Below are 20,201 nucleotides of genomic sequence, written 5' to 3' on the forward strand. Positions count from 1 at the left end.
TTTTAATTGATGTTGGGAAAGGAATTAAGGTTTTAATAGATTTTTATGACCTTAGAGTGTTACCTTGGTGGTTATACCCTTTTGAGTTGGGTAGAGTATGGTTGGAGTTAGGAATTTTGTGTCCCCAAATGTTGTTTTGGCCACATTATTAGTTGAAAGCTAATACATGATGGTTGTGTGCTTGTATAGACCCGTTGTGAGCATTGTTGGTACACGGGGCCATATTGTTGGTTTGTTATTCCTTGCTCAGGCGAGAGGTAACCACTTTCCAATCCTTTGTACATGCTTTTGTGGTATTGTGAGTAGATTTATGTTTTGTGCTCCGTGTAACAAATTGTGTTTAGATTGTATGTTGTATATTGAAAAGGAAAACTGTCTTGTGGGGTTTCGACTGATATGGGATGAATTTTTAAACTTGCGAAAGATAGGCCACTGAAAGAAGTTAATTGTGAAATGATCATTTACTCTTTGATTACAATTTGAGCATGATGCCTGAATTGGGAATTGGTGAGAGTTTTGATAGTTACTACCACGTGGTAAGGCCTCCATTAATGCATGATGGTTGGCTCTTTATGTCCCTCATAGTGAGGGATAGGCCTTTTGGCTCCCTACGTCCCCCAGAATGAGAGATAGGCCTTTTATGACTCCTTATGTCCCCCATAGTGAGGGATAGGCCGGGTTCAGTTGTTGAAAATCCCCCAAAGTGAGGGATATGGCTGATGGGATTGCATCATTGCACTTGCATGACTTGTGTGGCTATCATTTATCATATTACTTGTGAACTGCCCCACTTGACACCTCACGAGCACCTATTTAGTAGTACCTTGAATTGGAAAGATTGGTTACTAGGACGTTTGTCTCACCCCGTGGTTTACAATGTTTTCAGGTGAAGACTCTAGGCGTGTGCCATCGGGAAGAGACGCAGAGGCTTGAGCTTGGTTAGCTTTAGGCCTCTAGCCCTTATATATGTATGGCTAGTTGTATATTGCCACATCTAGGGCCCCTTTTGAAATATTTTAATTACCCGGCCTTATTGTAAACTGGAGGGAATGTTATCTCTTTATTTTGGTTGGCCGGAGGCCATTTCTAGTGTCTTATGAAACTCTGATTTATTTTGTTGGAAACCATTTGGATGGGCTGATGTGATGTCTTTTGTTACCCGGGTCGGAGGCTCGGAGGCCTAGTAGATGTAAATGAACGATTTTAGTTGCATGCAACAGAGTTTGAGTTTGAACCGAGTTTAAATGTTAATTTAAAAAATTATGCAAATTTCTTTCTACTATGGTGGTTTGTTGTAACAGCTTTCCTTTTCTACCGGAGTAGTGATTTTATGACGAGTTTATAATGTTTTGAGGTTAAGGGTTTTACACCCATTCTCTCCCTTTGCTTAATACTTGTGAACAAGCATGTTTGCAGCAAAATCTACATTTGGAGCATCCTCAACAATTCATTCATATGCATGACTGGGACATTCTTTTGTACAGATATAGAAAGGCCCACAAAAACTATTGCCATGGTATTCTATGTTATCAAGGCAAACCCCTGAAAGAATTTTTATGGTAAAACCTCGCATTTGCAAGGCAAATATGTCTTTCCAAATGTCTTGGGGTATTATTATTCTAAATAAAACAATCCACCATGTTGAACTTTCAGGCCAAACCGTTGCTGCGTATTCATTGTGTCAACAAGAGATTCATTGATAATAAATTCTTGCTCTTCTTCATGATTATTCTTATTATAAGTTTAATATTATTTCTAAAGATTGTTTTCTTCATTTTAGGGTCTATTTGTGCTGACCCAAAACCAGCTTAAAATGAGCTTAAATTTTAAAATAAGCTGGGTTGCAAATCGGACCTGTTTGGCAAAGCTTAAAAGTAAGTGGGCTTATGTTAAAAAGCCTATCTGAACGTCCAATTCCCATAAGCTGCAAGAAAGAGCTTATGACTTAAACCAGAAGAGCTTTTGGCAAAAAAAAAAAATCAGAAGAGCTGTTGCCCGTTCTGCGATGTCACGTCCTTTTTTCCTCTCCTATTTGCCTTTTCCTCTCACAAGCATCATTTTCGTTTCCATTTTGGTTTATTAAAACTCAAAAAAATATTTTTTGATTTTTTAAAAAATTTAAAATTTAATCCACTCATTAAATTTTATTTCTTCATATTATTTTATTTTATTTTTATTGTATTGTCTTAAATCAATTTTTCATCATGTTTTATTATTTATTAAAACTCATGCCCATTTTGGTAATTTTTCAGCCAAACTTACTTTTACTCAACTATAATCCAAACAAGCTTTTACCAATCTCACTTTTGTAAATTAGTTTTTCTGAACTCTAATCCAAACACAATTCGGCTTATCCAATTTAACTTTTACCAACTTTACTTTTCTATAAGCTACTTTTTTTATAAGCTGCTTTTCCAATCGCTGATCCAAACAGGCACTTAATGCACTTTCTGTTGATTTACTTTTAGCATGTACTCTGTAAACTTTGCTTCATTTTAATATCATTTTGTTATTGGCTCAAGAAAAATACATTGTCAACTTTTTTAGGAAAAAATAAAATTATCTTTAAAAGAAAGATAAATGGGAAAATCGCAGAAAGAAAAGACTGCTGAAATTCAGAAATTATATACAAGGACTCATTCGCAAAAATTGTTCTCAAAACCCATACTATTATTGTCAAAACACATACTAATATTGTAACGGGTTCGTACTTGTAATTTTTCCATTTCGGCGGTCTTTTTTGGCAATTTTCACAAGATAGATTATAACTTTTATAAAAATTTAGAATTGCTTAACTTTTTCAAGCGCGTACATTTTTCTCAGAAATAAAAAAGTTGTGTAATGATTATGAATATATATAATTATTTACATAAATTTTTGGTGCTCTGCGTTCTTAAATTTAACGAGTGGTGCTTAGAGTTGAAGAGAAGTAAGAGAGGAAAAGTTGAAACACTTTGTGCGATGCATATGCCCCCCGTGAAACTCTCCCACCTTCTTGACTTCTCTCCTTTACAACTCTATAAAGACAAAATCCAATGCATCACCTTTGTGCATAAAGTGAATCCATTCATATGATATAAATCATTTTGTTTTATAATCTAAAATTATGGAACATTAATTATTTTATTTTAAAATTTTTCTTATTGAATTTATTAGAGAGTGTGTGCTTTTGAAAGAAAAATTATAGGATTCATTAAGGACAATAAAACAAAACGATTTTTAAACAATTTTATCCATGAAATTAACTGTTTTTTTTTTTAAAGTTTGAATAGAATAGTTAAAAGTAAATTATTTTAAGAAGGGAAAAGAGTGTTCTTGGTCCAATCATTTTATTGGCATCAAGAATTAGGTACTTAGAATTTTATGTGAAGAAATACCTATACTCTTCCCATTCTTAATGTAATAGTTACTTTATTGATTTGAATAAATTAAATAATCTAAATAAATTGCTCAAGAATTGGTCTCCTTAAAATACTCCATAAAATACTCCATGTAATAAATTATATATTAATTTATATTTAGAATTGAAATCAACTTCTAAACAAACTCTTATATTTAAGGTTGGAAAGTACTATTTTTGTGTGGATGCGTGGCTTATATATTTTACAACCACATGATCACACACAATCTAGCTTAGGCAAGTGAATAACCATTGCTCCAAGATATCATGAAACAAGGCCTCCACATATCAAATTTTTTCTTTTTTGGGAATTAAAGTTTAGGTAAGTAATTGGGTTATAGGGGCTCACTAACACTAAGACATACTTACAAACATCAATAAAGTAATCACATTGGTACGTAGCAGGATTTGACCTCACAACTTTATATGTTATAAACCAAGTTCTAACTAATTGAACCAACTCTTATTAGTTCCATATATGAAATTTATACCAATATCCTTTTTCCTTATTTATGTGCCAATCGCACTTCCATTATACAGATGTGGGAATCATTCTCCCCAAACTTGTTTGCTTCTCCCATTGTAAATATTCTATCATGACTCCCAACAAAGAGGATGGTCCCCAAGTCTCGCATGTAAATTCAATTTCTATGCTTCCTTTGAAAATGATTTGTTTGGAGTTAGGACTAGTTAATTTAATCACTTAACTATCTTGATTTAAATATAATAATTAGGTAGATAATTTATAAACATTGAGAAAATTAGTTAAATCAGTAAGTTGTGATTAATGTAAATTAATTTTTCTAAAATACCTCATTTCATCATTTGTATTAAAAACTATCATCACTGATTAAAAAAAAAAAAGTCTTTAACCTACTCTTACATTTAGAATAAAAGAAAATACATACTTATCCCCAATTCCCTCTTTATTAATCTTTTTCATTTTTTTTTAGATTTGCTCAATTTTATTTCTCTTCTTTGATATTAGACTCAATTTTTGTAGCTCTTACCAACTTTTGCACTTTATTATTATTATTTTTCAATAGGACGGAAAGGTTTGCACTTTATTTTTTTTAAGGCATCTAACCTATGGAATAGGAAGGAAGAAAACTTTTTTTCATAGGGATCAAAATACATCAAAATAATAAAAGTAACAATATCAAGTCACAGTATCTAAAAATAACAAACACGAGTTAAAGTAATATGAGATCTTTCAACTCTGTCTCATATGTTAATTTAACACAAGGGAAAGAGAAACAAAGGGGGGAAAAGAAGTGTCATGATACAATATGTTAGCCGAAAGCTTGCTGGTACCACGTCATGGAATGATGCTTCTTGACGTAGTAACCTTGCAATCTTTATAGTTCTGCATTGGAGAAGAAAGGAAATTCGTGATCCAATAAAAGAATTCTTTAGACATAATAAACTACTATTATATAGTACTTCTCCGGTCCTTAATATAAGATCCAATTGTTGAGTTAGTTTTGATCTTAAATATAAGATTCATTTTTCATATTTATCAATTTTCTCTAAATTACCCCTATAGATACTCCCTTAACCATAATAAAGTAGAAGAGAAAGAGGAGTATTAAAAAAGATAATTATGGTATTTTAAGAAAAACGTATCCATTTCTTATAACTAACTAACTTACCTAATTTTCTTAATCTAATCAAATTAGTTAAATGAGTCTTATATTAAAAATCAGAGAAGTAATTTATTATGATTTTAAAAATTCATAACTGGATATTTTAAAAGAATTATTCTTCTTATACTTGTGATTTTTTTTTGACAAAATTAAAAAAAAATAGAGTTACTTTACATATATTTAATTATTCGGCAATACTTTTCACATCACCCACCCCTAAATCCGAATAATCTACATATTACATACAAACAACTGAACAACTCTTGAAAACCCCACAGGGGATGGAATCCACTGTGCTTCAACACCCACTAGTTTCTCTGGTTCAGCCTATCCCAGAGCGACGCGCACTGCCTCCGCGCGAATCCCACGCGCTGTTTTTCCAAATCATACACCACCTCAAACCCCTGTTGCTGGTAATTCCCAAGCGTGGCCCCAGGTCCTTCGCTGAGTTCTGCATCATCTCCACCGTTCATCAGCATCAGGCACCCCACCCTCTTCTTCCTTTCTGTTCCATCTCGACCGTCAAAAAATTCGTAAAAATAGTTCTTTCTAGGCAACACCACATCTGATCCCTTCCCCTCAAAACGCAGCGTTACAGTCGGAACTGCTGTTTCGTTCTTCGCCTTCATATAATAGCAGGGTCCCAATCCAGTTTTGTCTTCAATCTCACTCGCACGCTCGAGAACTCGTCCAACTCGGTGATCAAACTCGGCCACCACAGAGTTATATAAACTCGCTGGCAACATTGTGAACGTCGTGCCGGAGTCAACAACCATACCACCATTTCCCCTCTGGTCCAACCTCCTCAGCATCTCCGGTGCCGGAATAGTCTTCTTCCCCACAGAGATCCCCGCGAGACCAACACTGTAAAAATACTGGTGTTTTGGATTTTCAAGCATCAGCGTGTATACAAATTGAACCAGTTCGCCGTCAGTTCTCTTCTCATCCTCCTCGTAACGACCAAGAATGAGTGGACTCGGTCTGCGAACTCGCTGTTTATCAAATGAGTGAGATATCAAACAGTAGGAAAATTGCTTCCCTAACTGGGGAGAGAACGTCGCCAGCTGAGCGGGAAGAGATAGCAATCCGCGACCGAATCCGGCGACTCCGACAGGTTCGCCGAGCGTGGTGTGCGCACATCCAAAGGTGAAATTCCGGAGAATCAGGGAAGAAATAGAGACGGAATCGCGATAGAGACGAGCGATCAAGCTTCCATCGCCATAGGCGTAGTAAAACGGAGGGCAAGCGAAAGAAGAACAATCGGAGGTCTCGATGGATTCCAAGGGACACCGAGAAATCGCACAGAGATCGGAGGACGAGAGGGAGGTGTGAGCGGCGGAACATGCAGGGGATTTACACGAAACTTTTTGAGTCCGAGAGATATTGGGTGGTTTGGGAAAGAGCGAAGGATTCGATTTTCCTTCACAGAGTATACACTCAAACGGAGCACAAGGGAACCAGACGAGGTCGCTGCCTGTGTCCATGTACAGAGTTACTGGTTGGGGAGGGTCATTGCCGAGGTTGAAGGAGAGCGTGTAATCGCTGCCGGCGGAGAGAGGCAAGGAGAGTTGTTGTTGTTGCCGGCGGTGGTGGCGGTGGTTGTGGAAGCGAGCGGCGGAGCGAGAGGAGGAGGACTTGAGGAGGTGGTGGGTGCTGTTGAATTGAGTGGGGGAAAGGGAGTGTGATAGGGGCAATAGAAGTAATTCTGAGAAAGAGGGAAGACATAAAGAAGAGATTAAGAGGAAGAACAACAGGAACAGTGAGGAAGAAGACATAGTGAAGGGGCCAGAAAACAGAGTAATGACTTCAAGAACAGGGTATCAGAGAGAGGACAGAGTTTTTAAATTTGGTCAGACAGAGAAACCGAGGAGGGAGAATTTATAAGGAGGGCGAAGGCCCAGGTGGGTGTAAGTTGGGTTCTTTGTGAGGACAGTATATACTTAGAAATCATTTTGGAAGAGTTTTTTTTTTTTTTTTTAATCAACTGGTATAATAATCATTTGAAATTTGTAAATATGGAATGCGCCTGCCCTGTTTTGTGATATTGATCTCTGTTTTTCTTTTCCCATGGTAGTTAGTGATGTGGGAGAAATTTGATTTCTTTGAGCAAAGTTTAAAAGGTTAGAACCTTATGAGAGTAAAAATTATGTCTGTAAAGTGATCCTCAATGGCTTGGCTCCTATATTCCTCATCAGTCATTAGCATTAGAAGACCACCTCTTATTTTAAACCCAATGATTTTAACTATTTTTTTAATTATAGATAATGACTTAAGATTACAAGTAGATCAAACTCGTGACTTATTGTTTCCAAAAAAAAAAAAACACTTTCATATCAAGTTATAAGGCTTGAATTTTGGTTTTTAGTGTTGGGCATTTTGTTCATGAGTGCTCTTTAAGCCCTATGAGTTAGTGTTATGACCGGAGCCGATCAAACTTTTTATTTTATAAGACATCTAATCTTAATGAGTTGTATTTAAATAGCCAAGCACTATAAAACCCAGTAAAGAGTAGTTTTTCAAAATATGCTTTTACCTCTACGCATAACTCGGGAAGTGTGGTTAAGCGGTTGGGGCTCATCCTCCCTTAACCAAGTGTCGAGGGTTCGATCTTCATTTTGGGCATGAAAAAACTTTAAAATCCTAGGCCAGCTGTCCCATCCTTTGATGTGCTTACAAGTCAGTGAAAGGTTCTTTGTGAGGACAATATATTGCATTTTCTATTTTTTATTTATTTTTATTTGTTTTGTGTTTGTGCCGCAGAAATCAAGTGATTCCTTCTTTGTTTTTCTTTCGTTTTCTTTATTTTAACTTTGAAAGTATTGACGGCGAGGAAGAGATGTTTTGAATCAATTAATGAAATTTATTTTTCAAAAATATCATTAGAAAAAAAATGAAATGGAGTTTTTTAAAACATCGGAAAAAGGTTTTCTATTTTGTCATTTATAGGAATAAAAAATCTTATGATTATTAAGAACTTAACAGGACCCTCTCTTAGCAAAACAAAGAAAGAGGGGGTCCTGATCTGCTGGTGGATATCTGATGCTTTCATAAAAAATAAAAAAAAAGTAGCTGTAACTTTTTTTCATTAAGACCAATGTTTGATTATTTAGCTTATCGCGTAGAAGAGTTTTTCCCAGTTTAATTGGATGATACTCAACTTTAATTATGATAGTACTATATAGGGGTGTGCAAAAATCTGATGGTCCGGTCCGGTCCGGTCCAGTCCAACCCGAAGTGGTCTTGTCCGGTCCAATCCAGTCCAAATTAACTATATAATGGAATTAGACTAGACTGGACCAGACTAGTTGGTTGGGCTGGACTGGGTTTCGGACCAAGTGATCATATCACCTAGACTGGTCCAATCCAGTCTAGGTGAATTTTTTATTTTTCAATAATTTGTAATTTAGATGGTGCCTTTAATTGTTTTTAATGTTTTTAGATATTTTTATGTATTTATGATGAAGTCTTAATATTTTAGGACGAGTTTCATATGATTATTGGTATTTTTTATTGTCTTAATTGTACTTATCATGTTGAAATCTTATTTCTCATAAAGAAAAAAATTAAAAAAGAAAAAAGAAAATTGAACAACTGGACTGCCTGGACCAGTCCATCAGTCCGGTAGACCAAATCCAGTCCAACCCGACCTCGGGTCATCACTGGACTAGACCAGACCACAGACTATCAAACCCAGTCTAACTCAAAAAACAAACTAGACTTCGGGTTGGGTTTTGATCCGGTCTAGTCCGTTCATTGTGCAGCCCTAGTACTATACATGAAAGTTCACTCCCAGAGCTTTTGGTTAAATATTTGCATTTACCAAAGCGTGGGTAAGGACAGTGAAAGGGGATGAGGATGAAACAGCTAAAGTAAGCATTGACATGTTGAGTCATGGCAGTGCAGTTTGGGGCCCTCTTTTAATTGGTGACGGCTGGGCAATCAAATGCGACGCCTCTTTTGAAATCTTACTCATCTTTCGGTCTTCCAAACGAATCTTAGATATTATTACCCCGCATTCTTACATATTCTTAATATAAAATTTAATTAACTAATTTAAATAGATTTAAAAAGTTAATCAAGTTAATTATTATAACAAATAAATATTATCTTTCGTAAAATTTCTTTTCTCATCATGTGTATTAATTATAACCATTATTTGACGAACATTTAAATGTATAACTACTATAATAACTATTTTTAAAAAAAAGATAAATATGATCTTACATTTATGACCAATTGAATGTCAAACTAGCTTTTATAGTACATTTTATATATTAGGTACATGATTAAATATACTAACCAACATTTTTAGGACTTCAACATTATCCATCTAAAGCAACAATAAAAATTTCTTCCTAAAGTATTCTTTCTCCTCATGTGTATTAGTTAGAATTATTATTTCACGAATCTTTAATGTGTGTAACTACTATAATAACTATTTAAAAAAATATGATAGACAAGATAAATTAAAATCTTATATTTAAGAATAAATTGAATTTTAAACTAGCACTTATGGTACATTTTGTATATTAGGTACATGACTAAATATATCGACCGACATTTTTAGGACTTTAACAATTATCCATCTAAAGCAACAATAAAAAATGTCAAAAGAAATTGAAAACGAGATGTGTTCAATGATAAACTAAATTAAAGCCAAAAGTTTTAGCATGTGTTCTTTGCATTTTGACATTTCTTATTCTTTTGAAACTAATTTATTTCATTGATAGGAACTTTTCATGATACGTCATTTTTTTTAAATTTATTCATTCCTACTCAAAAAAGGTTAGACTTCAAGGTCACATTTTTCTCACACAAATTTGTCAATTTCGATTTTTGGCAAGTTTAATCCATCTCTCAACCAATCAACCAATATGCTAGTTAATCAGCCACTTTGACTGACTAGTTGTCTAACCCATTCTGATCTCTCAAATAATTAATTTGAGAGGTTTAGCTGCTCAAAATTATATTAATATAGTAGTAAAATGGGAACTAAACAATGTATGTAGTTTAAATTTTACAGTGAAACATATCTGCGTTATCACTTATTTCTTTTAAATAATGTTTCGAGTATGAGTCTCATGTATGAAAAAAATTACAACTTAAGTAGCTTTGCGGCAACATGATTTGATTCAACTTAACTCAGAGGCTTCATCTTAGCTCAATGGATCTTTCCAAAGCAATTAATATTAATATTACCAAGAAAACATATACAGTTAATTGAATCAACAAGGGTTGGTTCCAACAAAGGAAACTAATATTTTATAACGTGATGAACTAAGATTCGAGTTCCTGTTAAGAAATGTGTTCTCGTTTAGCGTCTAATCTCAAATGGAATTACTTCTAATTAAAAAAATTCCCTGTATTTAATATATACACATACATATAAAGGTTTAATTGAAAGGGGGAAAAAAAAAAAAGGAGATGATGTCGTGAGATGCGGATGATGTTTTGGCACTTTAGCAAGACAATATTCCATTTTATTTGAGCCTTAACATTCTGAACAAGAAATTCACAGTCACTCTTTGGACATCTCAGGTGTGCGTCCTCATCATCATATTCATTTCCCAAAGCTTTGTGCATCGCTTTCGTTTCTTGATTTCAGTCTTGGACTTTTCGTCTTTGTTCATTGAATCTTTAAGGCACAAAGCTAATGTGGTTTTGTATTTGGCGCATTTCTTTGTCAGTTCCAGTCTGTAAATCATGTTTATTTTCTTTGTTTGTGAAATTTCATCTATATTTATTTTAGTTAAACATTGGATGGTTAAGGAAATTATGAGTTATATATGTTAGATCATTTTGAGAAGTTAGAGGTTGTGACATTTGTATCTATTTCGAAGTTTTAACTACACTTTGAATTGAACATTTACAATTTCATCTTGACATTTGGACACAAATTTTACTGCCTTCCCATTAAATTCAAATGGAGCCTTTTGGTCTTTTCGGGGACATCCGATAAAATTAGAATGAAACAAATGCACTCTCTGGAGGCCATGATACCTGCTCTTTCATTTTAGAGGAAGGGGGACAAATTTTTCTTTCTTCCCCTCTATTTTGTCTTAACCAAACAAAGTTGAAAAAATGGCACCTCTTTTCTTTTTAATCAAGCACAAATTCTCTTATTGGAAGCCTGTTCGAGACACTATCTAGTGTCTCTCATAATAGAGATTCAAACCTTAGTTTATTATATTGTAAATGACTAATTTTTTCTACTAGACTTAATCCTTGTTGATTATAAGCGTCTTCATATATGTATACAAATATATGCATGTATAGGTGTATATTCAAACTAATTTTATCTGATGTGAAACTTCTTTCGCATGTTACTTTCAAGAATCTCCTCAAAAGTCACCTTAATGAGTTGTAATGACAGTGGCTGCAATAATATTGATAATGATATACGAATTTCTCTTTCGAAATTGGTAATGATTTAGTGAATTGTAACAAAGTTGATAATGATACTCAAATTCCCGTTCAGCATTTTGGTGATGAATGGATGGTTGGTCTTCTGGCCTTCTGTCGCATCACATACATGCCGGAAAATGTCTCTAACGACGTTTCGTTTTGGTAGGAAAATATAAAACGGCAAAAAACTTCAAAAATGTTGAAGTGACATCAACCTATGATGTTTCAGCTAGAAAAGTCAGAAGAAAGTTTTCGTAAACAGAGTTTGGCTTAGCTAAGCTTCAACTTAGGATCAATAATTTTCGAGGATTAGGTATAGAAAGTACCCTAATTCGTCCAAAGTTCCTTTCGTGCTGACTGGTTCTTGAAAAACATATCGATTAATAATTAGTTCATTCTTTCGGATAAGGATGTATAAATTTTTTACCTTTTTTTATTTTTTCAATCCAAGACCTGATCTGCGGCCTGCTGCCCCTTTTTTTTTTTTAATAAGAATTCTCATACTACCTCAGTCTTTTAATATAAAATCTAATTAACTAATTTTAAAAAAAATTAAAAAATTAGTTAAGTTAGTTAAATTAGTTATTTGTAGTAAATGGATGTTATCTTTCCTAAAATACTCTTATTAATCATATGTGTTTGAAGTACAAAATGATAGTAACTCTTTGATATATCCAACTACTATAGGGATTATTTGAGAACAAAATAAATAAATATTGGAGATAAAGTAAATTAAGATAAATATAAGACTAAATTGAAAGTTAAAATGACTCTTATACTAAGGAGTGGAGATAGTATTTTTTGTCCCTTTCTTTCCATTCAATCCTCTTTTGATTTTTTTTTTTAAATTTTTTTTCAATTCTAAGCAGTAGAAGGCATAATTTAACTAAAAATTCGTTATCCAAGTGAAAATTGGAATAAGAGCCATGCAACAAAAACTCGAATTCTTTCCTTTGTTCTTTTTTTTTTTGGCCATCAACTCGAATCCTTTCATACGAAATATGAAAATTCAATGTATTCATCAATTTATGGGACCCTATCATTCATATAACTAGTATTCATACCTTAATGGACAGTAGGTATCAGAATTCGGATCCAGTCAATTTGCAGTTCTCTCAGTTTGTCTCCACTCAAAATTTATTGAATACATCTTACATTTTTAAATTTATCATTGTTATAGATGTGTAATTTGAATAAAACAGGGAATAAATAAATATAGCATCCCCAGTTTAGGAAGAAAAAAATTCAAGCCAAATGTTAAAAATTAAAATTACGACAAATTAAAAATACTGCAAATTAAGATAGTCACAATTCTAGGTATTATAATAGCATTCAAAAGGACTAGATTTCCTTCACCGTATGATGCGAGAAAAATGGAGAAGAGAAAAATTTTAATGAACTCAATTTCAAAAACTGAAAAAACGGAGTATTAAAATTTTAATTAAAAAAAAGATGTAAACTAAAATAATAATAAAAATTGAAAACTTTTGACCCAACTTCTTCAATTTTTTAAAATTGAACTTGTTAAAATTTTTCTTCTCCTTTTCTTCCCCCCATTTCTCTCATACCAAAAGAACCCTTAACAGATTCAAATCCTATAAGCAAATTTTTTTAAAAAAAAAAAACTAAGAAAGCCTCTTTCCAGCTGACCTTAAACCTAGCTCGGTAGTATGAATGTTAATTGAAAAATTAAATAACTGTAATAAAGATAAGACTCATAAGTGTCCAAATCCAATGAATCATTTATGACGGGAACCGATTCGGCAAAATCACCCTCTTAATGTCCTTTGAATGCTTCTCGAGCCCTTGGGCCCTACTAAAGCGGCATTTAAATATGATTTATCCACTAATTAACTTCAGACCACCCATAATGTTCTTGACTCTTCAGCATAGACGTAACAAATCCGTCAGCCAAAAGGGATTATTGATGCAGTCTATCAGTGAGCATTTTCAAAGGTCTCTGTTTGAAATCACGTTTAGAATCACTTATAAATATGTTTCACAAGACAATTTCTCTCACATACTTATCTTGTATTTCGTAAATCATGATTAAACCTTAATAAATAAGCTTAGATTACTATAATATCTTCTGGCAAAGCATTGAATTACGGAACCCCCAAAATTAACCAAGAAAGAGCCTTGTTTCCCAACTACAATACCCCCCCCTTTTTTTGGTTACATCAACTACAATAATTTTAACTTCCCCTGTTCTGACAAAATGGTACAACTCTACATGACCTCCAATCAATTCCCACAGAAAACCAACCAGGAAAGAGCCAGCCACTCACCTTCATCCTCATCAATGCATTGCAAAGCCAGTTTTGCCTGAGTTATGAAGTCAAATCAATATTTACGCCTTTTCCTCTTCCAACTTTTCTGTCCATTATTATTTTTGAACAAAAGAACGACATAATCAAGACATCAATTACAAATGAGTTTCAGTTAATTTTACAACCGATGGCAAAAAATTATGGAAGAGGCACCTCTTTTACTCAAATGTATGAGAAAGATGAAGAACCTCAAGCACGTAAACCATTGAAAACTGCAAGAGGCAAATTACGTTATAATGCACATGTTGATCTTCAAATCCTGTGGGCGCCGCGGGGGATCAATAACTCTTCATAATCATCAACCAGGACCTGCTTCAAATTTTCTATTAGCGTGGTTTACACACACACAACATTTTAACCTTCAACAAAAGTAAGCTGCTGATACCTTGTATTGGTTGCCAGCGTAAGAGTACTCTACATACAACTTTTTAGGTTCTCCTGGGCATGGATCACAAAAGCCCATGATGCCTGATTTTTTTACACCTTCGTGAAGCTGCATCAAGAAATTGAACATATTTTAACCAAAAAAAAGGATACTGAAGATTATGTTATTTAAGAATACAAATTGTCAGTCTCCAGGTACATTAGGTGCGTAGGCATTAAATTTAAACCGTCAAGGTCTGAAGTGTCAAATCACTGTCCAATATGAGTATTTTCAACGAGTTAGACCCAAACATGACTAATTTCCAAGTGTCTGAGCTTCACAGAATCCACATCTACACTTAACCATTAGCATGATGAGTAAGCAACCACCTGCGGGTTGCGCTCAACACGAAATTCCATTGTAAGAGGCCCAAATATCGTTCTCCAAAATTTATGTACAGAATGAACATGCAATCTTACATGCATGGAACAAAATAAAATATTTATTTGCCCATCCTTGGAAACCCGCTGCTAGCTATGGTCTCATGGATAAAAGCTTTTGTCAGGCTGCGTTATACATGTAAGATTATGCACTTAATGCAAAATCCTTGCTGGCTTGAAATACCTTCCAAAGGTTAGTATGGCTTCACTGAGCTAAGAGAAAGCAGACGCTTTGGATTACTTGCCCTAGATTTTGGAGTTATTTAAACGAACAGGGATACATGTATGTAATCTATCAAAATCAAATGAATGCAAGTGAGTATTACGGGAACTCGAAAATTGGAGCCCCGTTTTGAACATATAAATTCAACTAAACATATCACTATGCGAGTTCCTCTGTAGTCTTCACATTGTTTCACAAAAAGTCAGTTCTCATGCATCATGCCTTATCAAAGATACGGCCCACATCTTGTAATTTATAATGCATGAGGATGAATAGGAAGAATGGAAAACAAAATTGTAAATAATGTGTATTTTATGACCAACAAATCTCTACAATAGTTAGTAATAAAAGGCAAGGAAGAGGGCAAAATAAAAGAAACATACCTTGAGTTGGCCAGAATCACTAACAAGGAAATTGAGAGGTATTGTAACATCTATAACTTCTGAAGCTGATTCACGACTTGATGCACTTGATGCATTTATCTTGCTCAGGATAACGTGGTTTCCATATAGCGCTCTGGTAATAACTAGTCCGCCTGTTTCTAATTGCTTACTTTTTTTCCTATTAGCAACAGTTTGTTGTAATTGCTGAGCTTTCTCTGCTGCGGCCCTACCTTCTTGAACCTGCAGACATTATGCTTGCTACAATGTTTATTGAAACAGAAAATAGGAAAGGACAGAAACACGGGTGCACCCATGCAAGGCATGCACCATTTCTCAGATTGCTAACAGGAAAGTATCAGTCTCCGACATGTGTGATATCAAACCAAAGAAAATTAAAAAACATTGCTTCAACTAACAAGTTCAAAATGCACCAAGAAAACAAACTTTTCATAGCCTCCATGATTCAAACCAATTCAGCATCGCACTTTTCAACAATCACAAGCACAGAGGCATAAACCCCAAGGTTTGGTGATCGTTGACCAAGAACAACTTCCCAGATATTTTGAAGTCCATGTAAACATGAGAAAGTGGGAATTTAAGACCTTGTGTTTGGCATGACAGCTAAAACTAAATAACATTCTCGAGAACATATTTCTGGCAGCACATAAATTCTTAACGAATCAATCAAGTTATTGACTTAAAAGTAATGTAATTCAATAGCATTCCCTGTATCTTGGATAAATATGTTTTGTGACAAGCGTAGCATGCCCATGGTAAAGTAATCCCACCCATCTTACATTCCTAAGCTTCGATGTGACACTGACATACCAAGCACAGGTATTCAATGTAGAAATTTCAGATATTGGGGTATGTGATATACCCAACTGCAAGCGGCACTACACCCCAGCAACACTTCAAAGTTTATACCATACATGAACGTTCACAAAAAGGTCAAACAAGTACACTGTAAGAAAAATAGACCCATCCATGACTCCAAGCAATAACCAGGATCCAAAAAAGTTTAAACTAAAATGATTAACAAATAAAATAATCTTGGGATCATTGCAAAGACATTTCCATCAGCTGGCTGGAGCTTAAATTAATATTTTCCCCTGTAATGTGCATGAATTTTACCATGCATTGAAAGGTACAGATATCATCCATGAATTATTAGAGTGGAAGCGTTTAGCAGTTGCCAGTTATCAGGGAAAATTAACTTTCATTTAAGACTGATAGGGATATTAACATAATCAATCTAGGGCCCACCACGAACAACACAAGTCCTCAGGTTGAAAAGGTTCTTAGCATGGTATCAGAATCTTTATGGTCAAAAATTCTATCTTTCCCCTCCGCACCCCAAGATTTAACCATGCTCTAAGCTTTTGTGTGAGGAAACGATTTTTAAATTTTAATGAGAGAAAAACTTGAACCTCAACAATATAAGCTTCAGGGTTAAAATGGTCAGTTGTTGACAAAGATTCTCAACATATGAAGGAAAGTAGCAGAACGAAATAATAATATTCAATGAGAATAGAAGCCATCACATTAGGTGCATAAATCATCCATACCTGAGAAGAAGTTTTCTCTGCATTCTCTAGAGCCTTCTGCTTATTCCTTTTAAGGTAATAGGGTTTGATTAAAAATTTCTGCAGACACGCATATCATACATCAGCGAAACATATTACCTAAAAATTAGTAATTAGTCTTGTTTGTTATTCCCTGGATTGTTCCAGAATCAGAAATATTGGAGTAAAAACTAATAACTGAGCTATTTGTTTACAGCTATTGCTTCAGCTTACAGAAGTTAACCCACAGGGGGTCCAAAGTGTGAAGCGTTGTTAAAAAGATTTATTTTTTATTTATTTCCTATCAGTTCAGTTCTTCCAGTTCAACCAAGCCCTCCGTGCGCAGCAGGGTATAGGAGAAATCACTATGTACACGGAAGAAACAAAAACAACAAAATTTCCTAGGGTTCTATTATCAGGTTCTCTGATATCATACACACAAAAACGTGAATGTATATGGTTGAAACCTTAATTACATAAGCCAAATGAAACGGAAAGAAGTATACTCATACTTAATAAGGAAAAATAATTGTGCACAAAAATGACATACGATTGTACTGAAAAGAGGCATTAACATCATCATATTCGCACCAGCCATTAATTAATCCACCTATATCTTGTGAAGACATAAAATATGCATTAGCCATTGGTTAATCCACTTAGACATAGTCATATTTGCTTACAATAATGGGTTCTTTAACTGGAAAACCAAAATAAGATACTGAATTTTTGTTAGAATTGCTCGTTTTTGTGAAGCATACATGATTACTACAACATGATTTCTTAATAAATGGTGTTCTAACAATAAACTGAATGTAGACACTTATAGGTCTTCACAAAAATAAACCAGTATAGAACCTAGGAATATTTAAATTGCTAAAGGAGTTCATCATCAATAGCTACCTTCAAAAGGAAGTAGAGAGATGCTGGAATAATCAGTGCCCCACTCGCAAAGACAGGGTTCAAATGTCTGGTCAGCAAAATCTGTAAGCAGCAAGTTGTTAGTAAATGGTAATGGGTTAATAACGAAATATAAAGAAAACGGAATAAGCAGATTTTTCATTTGCTAGGAAGTTCATTCTGTCTCAAATTAAATACTAAAGAACCGATTAATAAAGTAATCTGGAACTATAGGAAGAGTGGAACTTTTAGGCACAAGCAGAATAAAGGAGATACATGACAATATGACCAGGTGATTAAGGCCTACTACAACTGCTTCAATATTTACATAAAATCTCTCAAAACAAAAATAAAATCTGTCATTTTTATCGGAGATGTCTGTTCTCGAAAAAAAAAAAACTGAGAAGAACCCGTATGTGCAAGTACCAGTGCTGAATACACGGGGATATGCATTCTAGGTATATCCAAATCATTTTTTCAAATAGCACAGATACATTAACATCTGGGTGGGCCCTTGGCTAGATATGGTTAGATACAGATATTGAACAAAATACACATTTTTCTTGCCATTAAAGTATGCCATTTTCGGTTGAACCAAATTTTCACATAGAAAGAATACCCTTAAGGGATTCAGCAAGACAAAATCTTGCTTCGTCTTTTGTTTCCATCATGCTTTTGCTGCTTCCATTGCTATAAGAACGAAGCCTGTGAAGGTTGAATCTGCCCAGAGCCTCACCATCAATGGAGGTCTCAAGGAGTGAGGCTTGAACACCTCCATTGCCTCTTCTGTCTTTCAAATGTTAGTCTTCATGCCAATTTCTTTGGAGACAACCAATGAAGACTCCAATTTATGTTTAATATTTTGCTAGAGAACAATCCACCATCCATTCATTTTGTACCTTTTTAGAAAGTTACACCAGCAATGTGGCTTGTTGCAACATAAGGCAATTAGAGTGTCCATCTTGCTACTTGCCAGTGCCACATTGTCCATGATTTTGACTGTAATAGAATATTTTTCTAAATATGAAAAACTGTGCTAACAAGTTTTAGTGCATCCCAGTTTTGCTGTATCTTGTTTTCGCAAGAAAACGCAGCATCCCATATCCATATCACACCCATATCGTATTCTGTATCTGTGCTTTATAGAAAATAACTTTATAGCTAAAGTTTTGTCTAAAAGTAGAAGGCACAAGCAACTAATGCCATTTTATCTGTTAGGTAAAATAGGAAAAGAACCAAGATTGTGCTTACAGGGATAATTAACTTTTGGCCACCACGATGCAGCTCAAATTTCCAAATAATACCCTGAAAAGGTTTAAAAGGCATAAAGTTAAAAAAACAAAACCCAGGGGGAAAAAAAAAAGGCAACATCTTGAGAGGAATGTACAGCACAAGCACAAAGGTTCTGTAATATTACAGCAAATAAAAACAAAGAAACTCATCTTAACAATGACTAGAACAAACTACAGGTGATAGTCAACACACGTTTCTTCCCAGAATTAATCATAAATCCTATTCTCCTCCACTACAGTAAGCAACATCAAAAATGTAATTGAATTATTTCCATATTAGTCATTAAATTAAATAATCTAGAATCCCCCAATGAGCTTACAAATAAACTTAATGGAGATGCAAAAATCTATCAAAAAAACCTTATTTGTAGGAGACTTCAATCAAATAGTAATGTCAGATCCTTTTCAGACTTCACTTCATTAATAGACGTTTTAGAAATCTAAATAACATTTACTTTTAAATTACTACTTGTTAGCAAAAGATTATAATAAGAGGAACATTTTATTGTAAGATAGCTGTTTTCTGGGACGACTGTAAGTGAGAATCATATTAATGTTAAAGTAATAAAAATATATAGAAAATAGTTTCTTGCAAGGGTAAGCAATATGAATATGATTAGCCATACTCATTTTCAACGTTAAATTGTTTCTAAAATTCAACCAAGAAAATTCCGACAGAGTTGTTGACCAACAGATTGCCTTCTCATAACTCGCATGCCCAAGATGTTATGTGATGACTTCAACCTATTCTTTCACATTATTTTACAATCTCACGATAAGCCAGTTAACTGGATTTGTAAACTCAGCAGTCCATGAAAACAATTTCCGGATTAGTAAAAGCCAAAGATACACTGATGTGATGGGGAGATTGAGCTTGGCATCAAAGAACATGTTTATAGCTAAGCCTATAGGTAAAAGTAGCTTAGATAAGCTTCATCCCAAGTCAATGTCATGATGATTCACCATAGCATAAGAAAAATAAAATAAACTTATATAATATTTAATCTATGAGAAGCCATACTATTCATGAGCCATGAACCATCTGATTCTGAGCAAAGAATGGGCCAACAATTAAGTTAAAATTAAAATTTTCAAGAAAGATTAGAAAGATTTATTAAAAGCAGTACCTGAATTCCTATCGTATACAACCAGCGGACAGTGCTAAATTTGGATAACTTCCTCCCACCCCCAATTCAATCTCAAGGGTTGAACTGGCGATTAGTTGTGTAATGTCAAGAAAGATAGCAGAAAAG

The 20,201-nt window shown here is 34.3% G+C and overlaps 2 protein-coding genes across 2 annotated transcripts; both read right to left on the minus strand.

The window, feature by feature from the left end:
- Positions 1 to 5,222: 5,222 nt before the first annotated feature.
- Positions 5,223 to 6,886, minus strand: LOC114741642 (probable aspartyl protease At4g16563). Its single transcript, XM_028929902.1, has one exon. The coding sequence runs from the start codon at positions 6,819 to 6,821 to the stop codon at positions 5,355 to 5,357; it is 1,467 nt and encodes a 488-aa protein (XP_028785735.1). The 5' UTR covers positions 6,822 to 6,886; the 3' UTR covers positions 5,223 to 5,354.
- A 6,639-nt stretch (positions 6,887 to 13,525) lies between these two features.
- LOC114741638 (chaperone protein dnaJ 13) lies at positions 13,526 to 20,141 on the minus strand (the record flags this gene model as incomplete). Its single annotated transcript, XM_028929897.1, has 7 exons — positions 13,526 to 14,090; positions 14,167 to 14,274; positions 15,192 to 15,431; positions 16,760 to 16,837; positions 17,660 to 17,740; positions 18,908 to 18,961; positions 20,076 to 20,141. Coding segments are annotated over 7 exons (684 nt in total), but the record flags the coding sequence as incomplete, so codon positions are not given.
- Between the last annotated feature and the right edge of the window lie 60 nt (positions 20,142 to 20,201).

This window comes from Neltuma alba, unplaced genomic scaffold (assembly GCF_004799145.2).
Source record: "Neltuma alba isolate B1F8T4 unplaced genomic scaffold, ASM479914v2 tig00003454_pilon, whole genome shotgun sequence".
Classification (NCBI taxonomy): Eukaryota; Viridiplantae; Streptophyta; class Magnoliopsida; order Fabales; family Fabaceae; genus Neltuma; species Neltuma alba.

Coding starts and splice junctions, on each gene's coding strand:
- LOC114741642 (XM_028929902.1), bottom strand. CDS start 6,821: ATGTCTTCTTCCTCACTGTTCCTGTTGTTCTTCCTCTTAATCTCTTCT.